The 12320-nt window shown below is 44.7% G+C and overlaps 1 protein-coding gene across 1 annotated transcript in view; it reads right to left on the bottom strand.

Moving 5' to 3' along the window:
- SLC28A3 (solute carrier family 28 member 3) overlaps nt 1–12320 on the bottom strand; it is a 42179-nt gene that overhangs the window by 10954 nt on the left and 18905 nt on the right. Inside the window, exons 6-12 of the mRNA XM_035024481.1 lie at nt 10901–10992; nt 9901–10090; nt 8660–8804; nt 7301–7414; nt 6631–6708; nt 4487–4567; nt 2765–2845 (exon numbers count right to left, since the gene is read on the bottom strand). Of these exons, the coding sequence (XP_034880372.1) occupies nt 2765–2845; nt 4487–4567; nt 6631–6708; nt 7301–7414; nt 8660–8804; nt 9901–10090; nt 10901–10992 (781 nt within the window). The remainder of the gene's footprint in view (nt 1–2764; nt 2846–4486; nt 4568–6630; nt 6709–7300; nt 7415–8659; nt 8805–9900; nt 10091–10900; nt 10993–12320) is intronic.

Below are 12320 nucleotides of genomic sequence, written 5' to 3' on the forward strand. Positions count from 1 at the left end.
AAGACCTGAGCTGAGAGGCACCTGGGTGGCTCAGTCGTTAAGCGTCTGCCTTCGGCTCAGGTCATGATCCCTGGGATCGAGCCCCACATCAGGCTCCCTGCTCAGCGAGAAGCCTGCTTCTCCCTCTCCCACTCCTCCTGCTTGTGTTCCCTCTCTCGCTGTGTCTCTCTGTCAAATAAATAAACAAATCTTAAAAAAAAAAAAAAAAAGATCTGAGCTGAGACCAAGAGTTGGATGCCCAACTGACTGAGCCACCCAGGTGCCCCAAGATTCCATTTTCTAAAGCAGTTTTTCTTTCTTTCTTTTTAAAGATATATTTATTTATTCCAGAGAGAGAGACATACACATAAGCAAGAGAGGCAGAGGGAGAGGGAGAGAGAATCTCAGGCCGACTCCACAACAAGCATAGAGCCTGATGTGGGGCTCAATCCCACCACCCTGAGATCACAAGCTGAGTTAAAACCAAGAGTTGGACTTAAAGCAGTATTTCTAAGTGTGAACCACAGACAGCTCCATCAGCATCACCTGGGAACTTGGTAGACGTGCAAATTCTCAGACTTACTGATTCAGAAACTCTGGGAATGGGACCCACAATCGTGTTTGCACAAGCCTTCCACGTGGTTCTGATGCATATTCATTTGAGAACACACACCATCGATGTCTGGGTCATGGAACCCTACGTCAGTGTGTATACAGAGTCATGTGTAAAGTCTGCAAAATTTGCAAGGCCAGTTCATATAAGGTCCCCACCAGCCTAGGATTGGAGTCTGATGGCCAGGTATTCTTTTCTAAGGTTGGAACACTATTGCCCAAGTAACTGCCCTGGCCTTGTGAACTGGTAATTTCCCATCTTCCAGCTTCTTCTTGACAGACCATATACCTCTTTGCTTACACCACAAGGACATAGAGATGCAAGTATAAAAAAATACTAGCAATAACAAGGACAGGTGCCCACAGGCACTTTCCTAATTGGGAATCAGACACCCCACTCTTCCCCTTGGGTGGAAAGGAATTAGAGTGTCATTGTGAGGGCTTGAATCCCATTAAGGAGGACAGGCGGCTTGCAACGTGGGGCTCTCCATAAATAATAGCTGTACTTTTAGCATATTAAGTATCAAATTGAGCACCACAGAAGCATGTGTGCAATTTTACAATTTTCCCCTCATTATTTGTAATTGTTCTATAAGATTGAATGTGTTGAGCTTCACTTCATGGACTAAATAGAAACTCAGTACATAAGCCCTCTTACCCCGCAGGTAGGAGTAATCACGTCGAGATGGTGTTCTAATTAGTCCTGAGAGATTTTATGACTATAATTATAATAATTTCAACGCCTAGGGAAGGAAGTGTGGGCCCCGCCCTAAAGGCTATACTCCAGGCTTGCAAGCTGGGCTTACCAACAAGGCTCAGCCTGCCCGTAGCCATCGTAAGCCTGGATCTGGAGCCATGTGTTTCTCTGGGTGACTTGAATTTTGTTTCAAATCCAATTTCCTTGGGTGGTGGTGCTGGCAAGCATTCACACGTTGTTTCCTGGGTGTGTGATTCCATTCTGCCTGAAGCTACCTGTTCTGAGTGATGAGGATGATTACCATTTCTTCCTCATCCACCCCTTAGGAACACTGTTTTTTGTTTTTTGTTTTTTTTTAAAGATTTTATTTATTTATTTGAGAGAGAGAGAATGAGAGAGAGCAAGCACATGAGAGGGGGGAGGGTCAGAGGGAGAAGCAGACTCCCCGCCGAGCAGGGAGCCCAATGCGGGACTCGATCCAGGGACTCCAGGATCATGACCTGAGCCGAAGGCAGTCGCTTAACCAACTGAGCCACCCAGGCCCCCAGGAACACTGTTGTTTTGAAGGACACCCCTTGGCATCACATTTCCTTGCTTAAATAGGCTTCAGGCAAAGCACTTAACCGCGTGATGGATCAGAAAGATGAAAATGCTTTTGCTCATCAGCATTTTTCTTTTTTTTTTTTTTTTAAGGATTTAGTTAATCTTTTTTTTTTTTTTTTTAAGATTTTATTTATTTGCGAGAGAGACAATGAGATTCAGAGAGCACGAGAGGGAAGAGGGCCAGAGGGAGAAGCAGACTCCCTGCCGAGCAGGGAGCCCGATGTGGGACTCGATCCCAGGACTCCAGGATCATGACCTGAGCCGAAGGCAGTCGCTTAACCAACTGAGCCACCCAGGCGCCCCTCATCAGCATTTTTCTTCAGGCCCCGCTGAGACGGACCGTTGGCCAGTTCAGACAAGTTGAGAATAAGCTTAAGTATTTATACAGCTGCAGGGGCATTGGTGGAAAGTCTTTCTTGGCCTCTTTCATTACCACAAGCCTTACACCAGGAAGGTGAGGCTGCCTGTCACGTCTTTGCAGCTTCAAGATAAGTGGTGAACTCCATTTGAGTGGGTGACCTGCTAGCCTCTGGAGGGCGGGTCAGAGCCCTCAACGATTCAGTCAACTCAGAAAAGACTGGTTGAGAATCGATACAGGAGAAGCCCAGTGCTTCGATAGAAGGATTCCGTCTTTCCTCCTCTCCGTAGACTTTCAAGAACCCAGATTTGACACTGGTGTGCTCGGAAGGGGTCTCTCTCAGACACTCGTCTTCTCTCTCTCTGGAATCTGGACATTGTCAATGCTGGGGGTTCCTTATTTTGACACCCTACCCCAAAACTAAAAAGCAATAATACCATTATATTTCTTATTCTACTTTCTAGGAAGCGTATCCATTTCAACAGGTGTTTTGTTTTTTCGAGATTACAACTTACCTGTCCAACAAATATATTGCCGGCAGCAACTACGGATTCAATAGGAGATGATCCCATAGTAACGAGCATTACCCATCCAACCTAAAAGGGGAAAAGGGACAAAGTCAGTGAAGAGCTGTTTGTATACACAACACTTCAAAGTAGGGGTGAAAATCTTTGGAGGAAAATGCCTTCCACCCTTGTGGGCAGGCCAGTGATGGTGCTAAATATGAGTGTATGTTACCTAGTCTACAGAGCGGACCCATCCAGTCCTCCTGTGTGAATGGTAACGCTGAATCATTGTATATACTTTGAATTCATACATTCAATATACAAACAATTGTCTATTGAAACATTGTATAAGAGTAATAAATTATAATAATTGCTAACAGTCATGACAAGCTTTACTGCATTCCAAGTATTGTTTTATGCTCTTGATCCAGGTAACGTATCTAATTATCATAATAACCCTTTGAGGGAGATCCTGTAACCATAGCCATTTTATAGAAAAGGCATCCAAGGCACAGAACAGTTTAGTTATTTTGTCTAAGATCGCCCAGCTAATAAGCAGTGGGATGTAGCTGAGGTTTGGCCTTTTTTACTAAACTCTCAAATGAACATGGTTTATGGTCCCCCTAATGCACTGGCCCTTCCAACTAGAGACTGTGGTGCCCACTTCAGGATGGGGACCTCCTGTTGTATTCTCTCCTTCCTTTCTGCTTAGACGTGAGCACAGGAATGCTGAATGTTTAAGTCAACAATCAGAAAAATATGGGCCCTGGCACACTCTTGATGAAATTCTGAATTTTGCTGGGGTTCTGGTTTCTTTCTCTCCCTCCCTCCCTCCCTCCGTCTCTTGTATGTATTTACAAGGATCAAAGGAGGGCTATGGCTATGCCCAAACTCTGTCTGCACTGCTCGGCTTGTGTGCATTTGAACTAACTCACACATTTCCTCATGTTCCGATTTAACACGAGTGTAGTAGAATTGACAGTTGCTGGGGTGGCAGGAATGAGATGAACCTTTGGACCTTTTATCCCCTAAGTTTGTGTGTGCTTATCAAACTCCCTCAGAAACGCAAAGCAGCTTCCCCTTCTTGCTTCGATCCTCTAGCAACTCCTAGACCAAGAGTCTCCATTTTTGCAATGTCCCGAGGAGAAGCAGGGACTCTGTAAGGCACAGGGAAGACAGCCAGGATGAAGGAAGGATGCTGTGCTCCCCACAGGTGTCTGCTTTGCTGGAGTCAATTCTTTGGTTAAAGAAGTAATTACTAAGGTTTTATGAAGATAGCCAGTAACCACTGACTGCGAATCAAAGCCCCATTAGAAGTCCCTGAGGTAAAATTGCCTCTAGGGCTCCATGTAGGTTTTTTTGGTTGGGGTCTGATAACTTGGGGTGGAAGATGAGGTGGTGGTGAATCTTGCTACAAACAGAAAGGCACTTTGGGAAAACCTGGATAAAACGCATTTAAGACTTTGTCCCTGAAATAATTGCTGTACACCTGTCACCCAATCCCTTCAAGTCCCAGTACCTTTCTTTTTTTTTTTTTAAATATTTTATTTATTTATTAGAGAGAGAGAAAGCACAAGCAGGAGGGAGGGGCAGAAGGAAAGGGAGAAGGAGAAGCAGACTCCCAGCTGAGCAGGGAGCCTGATTGGGGCTCGATCCCAGGACTCCGAGACCATGACCTGAGCCGAAGGCAGATGCTTAACTGAGCCACCCAGGCACCCCAAGTCCCAGTACCTTTCTAATGATCCACTGCATCAATCCAAGGTAGTAGAGCATGGACATTACGGTGCTGAAGAAAATCACGATTGGCAGGACCTAGGGGCGAGGTGGGGGCATGAAAGCAATCATGGGCTGATGTTGGCCTCAGTAGGATTAGTAGAGTTCAGATCAGGTCTTTTTTCTGTCTCCTTATCCCTGCTGAAACCATCATCAAAATCATCAGCAATGTCATTTTGAACTAAATGACACTTTAATCAGGCAGTGCCCCCCACCCCCTTTACCCTCTCTTCTTTGAACTTGCTGTGGATAAGCTTGAGTATATTTCATAGGAAATTGACATTTTTTGTTTCTCTGCAATGATGAGCTTTTCTTACTGCAGCTTCTCAGAGAAGGAATGCAGTGTCAAGGGAATTCGTAATAACTAGATCAACAAACTGAAGGCCACTGACAGATATTCTTGAAGTTCTGATATTAAACAGCCTCATTAGCAGAGGATCCTGGTCAAAACTGAGTGTGAGTAGCCTCTCAGATCCTTATTTATAGGGGCTACACAGAGCAGATATAGCGCGGTAGGTGCTTACCCACACTGCCTCTCATAAAGTAAGCACACGTTCGTTTAGCTTTTAAAATATAATTATTTTACTTTTAGATTGTTTTTAATCACTAAAAAAAAAAATAAATAAACTTGGGAAACTAGTTTGCTTCTGTGATACCAGAGTTGTCTTTTTCTGGATCCTGTTTCCCTGATGCTATTTGGGTGCCTTTGAGGCAGCCTGTGTTTCCACAGTGAACAGTTTCTACCCTGCAGGGAACACACTTTGCTGTGGGCTGGGTCCCTCCACACCCCTATCCATCTGTACCCTTCCCCTCTGTTCCCCAGCTAAATGACCAGGGACAGGCTGCCACCAGAGGCGTAGAATGACCGAGGACAATTTGTACAGGATCTAATTTAGAAAAACCTATTAATAATATATATTAAAAGACATTTGGTGCCATTATTCAGAGCTCAGTCACTTATGTGCTTTTATTGGCTTTAATGGGCAAGCAGAGCCTTCCTGAAAGCTTCGGGGAATTAAAGGAGCTTATCTCTTGAATGTTCCCACAGGGATTCTGCTTTGGCAGAAAGGATGGAGGCCCCTGCTCTGGGGAAGAGGGAGGAGGGTGGGTAGGAAATGTCTAAAGACACTGGTGCAGTCTGGGCAGCAAGTTATGCCTTCCTTGTGACTTTCTTTTTCCCAGTTCTGGGTTCAATTCATGATATGAGCATATTTCTATCTCAGTTTGTAAACACTTGGCCTTTTGGAGCTGGCTTAGTCATCTCGGCACCAAAGCATCAAATCAGCAGTTTTAAAAAAAAGAGCAATTAAAAAAAAGATTCAGCATAAACGTTGACCTAACTGAAGCGGGGTGGTTTGGAGGTAAAATCAGAGTCCCTAAGTGAGAAAACAAGTTAGAAGCGTACGAACAATAACACCACAAAAAGAGAATGCTGAAGGAAAAGCCGAATTCATCTTTCTGCCTCATCAACAAATATTTGTAGGGTCTTTACAGGGGAAAGCGAGCTTCCTGGGGCTTGTGGGAGTGCAGGGAGGCCAGCTTGCCTTTCCCCTGGAGCATAATGTCCCTCCTTTGGTTGGGAGAAGGCCCAGCCTCCAGGCCTGCTGTGCTGAAGGAAAGATAGGAAAAGTGTAGCATGGAGATGGCTCTGGAAGAAGAGAGGCTCATGTGGGTGAACAGCTGTCTCCTTCTGGGAGATGGAGGGGGTTCCTGAGCACAGAGCTGTCACTGATCCCGGGCCTGATATGCCTCCTCATTGCCAACTGCCAAATGTTCCTTTCCCTGATGCCTCAGATACTATTGTCCCATATGATTTTTCAGAAGTATCTCAGGCAATGCTAGGAGCCCCCCTCAAAAGTATTTGTATATTTCTGACTTCCTCTAGATGTTTCCCTCCATGCTATGGCAACAAAGTAAAATGTTTGCATTCTACTGACTTCAGAGAAAATCCGATAAATGCAAAAAGGCAGTGATGTGCTATCCACCTAGGACATGCCCGGCAGGTGTATATCTGGTTTCTGGTCAGTTTCTATCAGAATATCTACAAAGACGCAGAAGGTACTGAAAAGGAAGTAACTACTTCGAAAGGGGATTTGGTTTACCTTAAATGCAAAGAAGTGGTCTGTGTATGTCTCACCGAAGACAAATTCAGCACCAGCGTTAGTGTATTCCAAGAAGGTCTGAGTTAAAGGAAGGAAAAACAGATGATCATTACAACCACGGAGTTGGTGGTTAGAGTCCACAGGACCTCCCAGGCTCTGCAGAGGGGGAGCCCAGCAAACTTGCTGGTTAGATATGGCAGGTAAATTTTCGTAGCCTTCCCTGCTCCAGTGGATGGTGTGGAAGAATATTTTTGAACTATACCCGCATACAGATTTCTTGTCATTTGTAACGTTCAGTCTGACTCCAGGATGCTCGAGAAGGAGCCAGGTCTGTCAGTTTGTTCTGGCAAAGCCCTAGATGGCACACAGGTGGTGCTAGTTAGCACTCGATACAAAGAAAGCCTGTTTCTCTGTTTGTGGAACCATCTTAGAAGTGTGACCCCTCTGGGGCAGGAAGAAAGGGACAGTTGGGATAAGGGAGTGATGCAGTGGATGATACGGGGGAGGGACAACTGTAATATTAATAAACTAGACAGATTAATGTGTTTACACAAACAAAAATGTGAGTCAACTCATGCAGATGAAGAAACCTATTTCTGACATGTCTTGAGGATTACATCCAAATGTCAGAAGCACTTATAAGCAAGATGTTCATTTGAACCCAACTTACCTGAACTTGTTGGCCCAACCAATTGAAAGCCATAAATCCAGGGTCAGTCCTTAGGATTAAGAGACCGAGAAGAAACTGTAACCCAATTCCCCAAAAGACAGGCCTCCAGTAAACCTATGCGGAAAGATGAAGAGATAGAGCTTACTAGAAAATGAATGCTAAGCTCAGCATACACGCCCAGAGGGTCACTATTTCCTTGGAAGCTTCTCACACGTGGCCTATGATCCACCTTCTTTGGGAGGCCAAAGCAGTTGTGAGCAGAGAATCCCTTGATAGAATCATGACCCCAGATCTCAGGGTTGCATTCCTTCTTTCAAATCCCGAGTTTGAAGCCTTCAGTCCCTGGAGAGTAGGTAACCATTATATCATGATAAAATAACTTAGACACAAAGAGTAGTCTTAGAGGGGCCATTAAAGGAAGAAGGATCTGGTCCTCTTCATTGTGCTGTAAATGTTAGAGACATGTAATTATTTCCCCTCTCTGGAAAATGGAAAGGCAGAACATGGCTTCTCTCTGTGTGCCCAAGGTTTGTTAATCTGACAATTTGTAAGTGAATTAAGTGAAATTCCACCCTGTTGAGGGGCTCTCATTTCACTGTAAAAGGAGCCAATTAACTCTAATGCAGAGCCAGGGAGTGCAGCAGGAATGGACAATCATCTGCTTTCATTTTGGTGCGGATATGAGTGGGCTGCAAAGAACTGTGGGATCGGAGGCATAGAAACCAGTGAAGATGCTGACCCGAGATGGGAAAGCACTTTGGATCCTATTAGGTGACTTGTTTTTCTTGGGTCAACCTTTCAGAAAGCCAGTAAAACCTTCTGGAGTTTGTCATTCTGAGTCGTGAGTGAAAGCTTCGATGTCTCCGAATTCTTGCCCATTTAATGGGTTACAGGCGGACAGAATGAGAATGAGAATTGAATTCAGTGGGAACAAAACTGTTTAAGGACAGATTTTTGCAGTAAAATAACCTAACTTGCAAATAGAAATTTGATGAACTGCAGAATCCAGTGGTAGAATATTAGATTATTTACTGGCCTGGGGAAACCAGGATCAAAACAGATAAATTTTCTTTGTGTGTTTGATGGACGGAGGTGGGGTACATGAGTAGAAATTGGACTTGGCAGGAGAGAACACCTCACTGGTGGTGTAACTGGCAAATTACTGAGAATGAAAAATGAGAGAGTACTAGTACTAAGAAAGCTCGGGAAGAAAGGCACCCTAGCCACTTAGTATAGCATAACAAGGTAAGACAAATACTGAGTAACAGTGGAATTCTCTCACACTCATTATTTTGAGCAATTTAGACATGAGGGGGAAAAAAGAGGGGAAAAGCTGAAAAGGATTGATTTCACACTTACTTTGGTTGGATACTTGGAAAATAGAAATATCAGGATAATGTACATTATAAGCCCACCAAAGGAAACCAGCTGCTGTTGGCCCAATTTGGCAGTGTCAAAGATCAGCCACAAAATAACTCCCAGGATCAGTGAGCTCCAGATCACCCTAAGAGAATCAGAAAGGAGGCATCAGCATCATTTGTTGCGCTAACCTGAAAATCTGGAGCAAGCTTAAACTAACAAACAAAAAATTTATTAAGAGTAGCATACCCTGGCAAGTTATGCTTCTAGAGATTGCACAGACCCTCTTTAGTTGTGGCTATAAAGGCAAATAGCCAAAAAAAAAAAAAAAAAAAAATTAAGCACTGCTTGAAGCACGTTCTATAATTCTTGGGCTCTTCGCTGGTTCAAGGACATACCAAAGGGTTCAGAGATGAGAAAGGATGCTTTAGAGAGGGAAGACTGGTGATTTCTTTGAGAGATCTGCTGGGAGTCCTGACTTCTGTTTTAGGAGATGGGAGAGATTTTATCTTTCTTCCCTTTAGGGGAGAACTTGAAATGTGTTCTCTGAAGATGGGGGACTTCAGTTGAGCTTCAGAGAGCTAAGTTGGACTTCAGGATGGGTTCTGACTCCTTGGCGGATCCAGTGGGCCTGACAAGTTTGACTCACAGCTTGGAGGGCAGAGCCAGAAGGCATGCTGTGTTGGGATTGCACAATCCTGTGTTATTAGGTCAAGGATTTGTGAACTTTCCTGGTACATCCCCTGTGAGCCATTCTGGGGAGAACCTGTCCTGTGTCCAATCCACTAGGGCCACCTGGAGGAAGAAGAGGTCCCACAGAAAGAGGCTGAAGGAAAAGCCCTGAGTGGTCACTCATAGGATATGGGGTCCTATAGGAAAGAGTCAGCTTTAATAATTCACAGGGTCTTCCTCTCAGAGAGGCCAGCTTCAGGCCCAGAGCAGAAAGCTGCCTCCCCAAGTCAGAACTGTCCCATCATTTGGACAACATTTTATCATTTAGTGACACTTGAAATTAAAGCAGTTTGTAGGGACATTTGAACATATCTTGAACGAGTCATTGCCCATCTAGGCCTTGATTTCCTGTTTGTAAAATGAAGGCATTATAACAAGCATTATAACTCGGTTATTTCTTGTTTCAATAGCCCATAAATGAGGGAGCAATTTCAGAACACGTTTTTGGAACAGTGTTGGAAAAGACTAACATCCCTCTCAAAAGCAACAAGAGGACTGGGTGCATTTACCACTTCATCCAGAACCAATGGCTGTTTAGGAGCGTTTTGCCAGGAGACAGGCACTCATCAATTCGATTCTCATATTTGGCCATAAAGTAATCCCAGACCACAAAGAAGATGGCGGCCACAGTGATCACGAAAAGGGGAAGGGCTCTCTGAAAGTTTAGCACACAAGCTGCAATCACCATCGCCAGGTAACCTGTTGAGAAAGTGAGCACAGACATGGAACATCACCCACACCAAGCTGCCGACCAGCCTCCAGCACTGACATGGCTCAGCCAAGGGGAGGTTCAGTCAAGAAGCCACTGAATGCAGAGTTGTGTGGCGTTCGCTGCATGGCCTGAAAAGCCTAGAATACTAGCTGGCCCAGTACAGAGGAAGCTTTCAACCCTGCTGTTCCCTGTTTCAGCTATCTGAGCACCAACCAAGCCATTGACCTTGGAGGTGCGGTGATCCTCAATTAATGTCAGTGGACTTGGGTGCGAGGGTTCACATTTTATAGACAGGAGTGTTTTGCACAATGGGCTGTGGAACCGTTTGATTTGGAGGGAGTCAATAGAGGGGACCTGCTCATCAGCAAAGATAGGCAAAAGGAATAGCCTACATGACCCCAGGCTCCTGCTCACATTGTATTTGCATGAAGTGTGAATTGCTTAGATTGCCCCCTGCAATTAGGTTCCCACCCGGTGAGTATCACCGTGTTTTCTAGTTACCTGGATTTGCATTAACCAACCCTTAAATCCATTACAACAACAAAGGCTGTAAGAGTAGCGGACCTAAATAATTAGCTCCTGGCTGCATAAACTGAACAGGGAAACAATCTGCATAGGCAACCCCAGTCGAGACCCACCACTTGGGGCTTCTTGATTATCCTCTCTGCTTCTCTGGATTCACCAAAGTCCGGGGGAACAGAAAGATTAGAAAAATTTATTTTCTTTCTACAGAAAACTAATATTTGGGGGATTCTCAAAAAAAGACGCTGGCATCCATCCTTCCTTTCATTATTTACCTAGTAGTAAGATGTCCCAGATGATGTACCAAAGGGTGGTTTTGTGTTTCTTATAAAAATCACAAACCGTATCATACTTCCTTTCCAGATACCTGTAACAACACAAAAGCAAAAAGGTAGGCAGAAGTAAACATCAAAAACATGAAATAAACTGACACACTGAGCTAGGTGAGGCTTTGTAAATCAAGCAAGCAAACGAACAAATTGGCGAAGTGTATGTCCTACAAAATAGAAATGGGATACTCATCTCATTTAAGACTACAAACAGCCATGGCTTGGATCAACTTTTGCTTCGTGGATGTGCCAAGCCTTGAGGGCTTACAGAAATGCAGAAAACATGCTTCTGGAAAAAGAGCAGGAGAGCTGGTAACTAAACAAAAGCTGAAAATAAATCATAAGACGAGAGTGTTTCTCACTGGACTCTGAGGGCCTCTGATAGCTTTTAAGCCACAGTTATGAAATGTTGATTTTAGAGACTCTCATCCCTTCTGGTCTCACAAAGTTTGAGTAAGCGGGTTGTTCCCTGTGCCGGCTTACCGTATGTTTTAGTGGGAGACTGACAGACTTCACTGGGTGCTTGAAATGTAAAGAAGGGTTTTGTGGAGTTCAGAGCTACCAGCCAGCAGGTTGTAATATAGCTTTCCAGAAAGTTCTGGCATTGTTGGCATGCCTTTGTTTCTGTCCAGAGCTTTGTTAGGGGGTGGTGGGTAGTGAGTGAGCAATATGTGCATCCGATCACTTGTGCTGGGGAGGACGGTGTCCATCAGTGAGTTTGGAGGGGCCTCAGGGCCATACACACAGTGACTGTCCTCTACTTTTCCTGGGGTGCTCCTGGTTCCCTCCATTCCTGCCGTGAAATCTGGCTTCCCTGCACTCACCTCTTTCCTCAGTGCCCCTTCTAATGGACACCTCTTCTCCCACTGGAGGAAGGAATTTATTCACACATTTAATCATTGCCACTTCTAGTTCCTAGAGGAGATTCCTCATCTCCAGGATCTCAAAGGACTCAACCCTGAGCTGGGACCTCCCCTCCACTTCTCCACCTTGCAGCAGCTATGCCTGTGTGTCCAAGTCTTGGCGCCCCTTGCACGTTTCAGGTTAGAGCCCAAGCCCCTCACTCCTACAACACCTTGCATCTCCTCGGACAGAGGCATTCCTCTGTGCTTTACTCCTACTGTCTTCTTTGATCATATTTTGTGATGAAGTCTTGACTGGCTAACTTCCTGGAGAACAGATGTGAGCCCAGTTGCACCAGGACCCTTGGAGATGAGGCTGCTTGATGGGCATTTGTTGAATTACCAGATAAAATGAAGTGGTAGTGTGTGTTACTTATCTGGAACAGTATTCTACCATTGTGGGTTGGGACCCATCAGTGGATTATGAAGAGCACAGCATGGGACACCCTTCTTTAATAAGAAAG

The sequence above is a fragment of the Mirounga leonina genome, unplaced genomic scaffold (genome assembly GCF_011800145.1).
Source record: "Mirounga leonina isolate KUSES-001 unplaced genomic scaffold, KU_Mleo_1.0 Mir_179, whole genome shotgun sequence".
NCBI classification, from domain to species: domain Eukaryota; kingdom Metazoa; phylum Chordata; class Mammalia; order Carnivora; family Phocidae; genus Mirounga; species Mirounga leonina.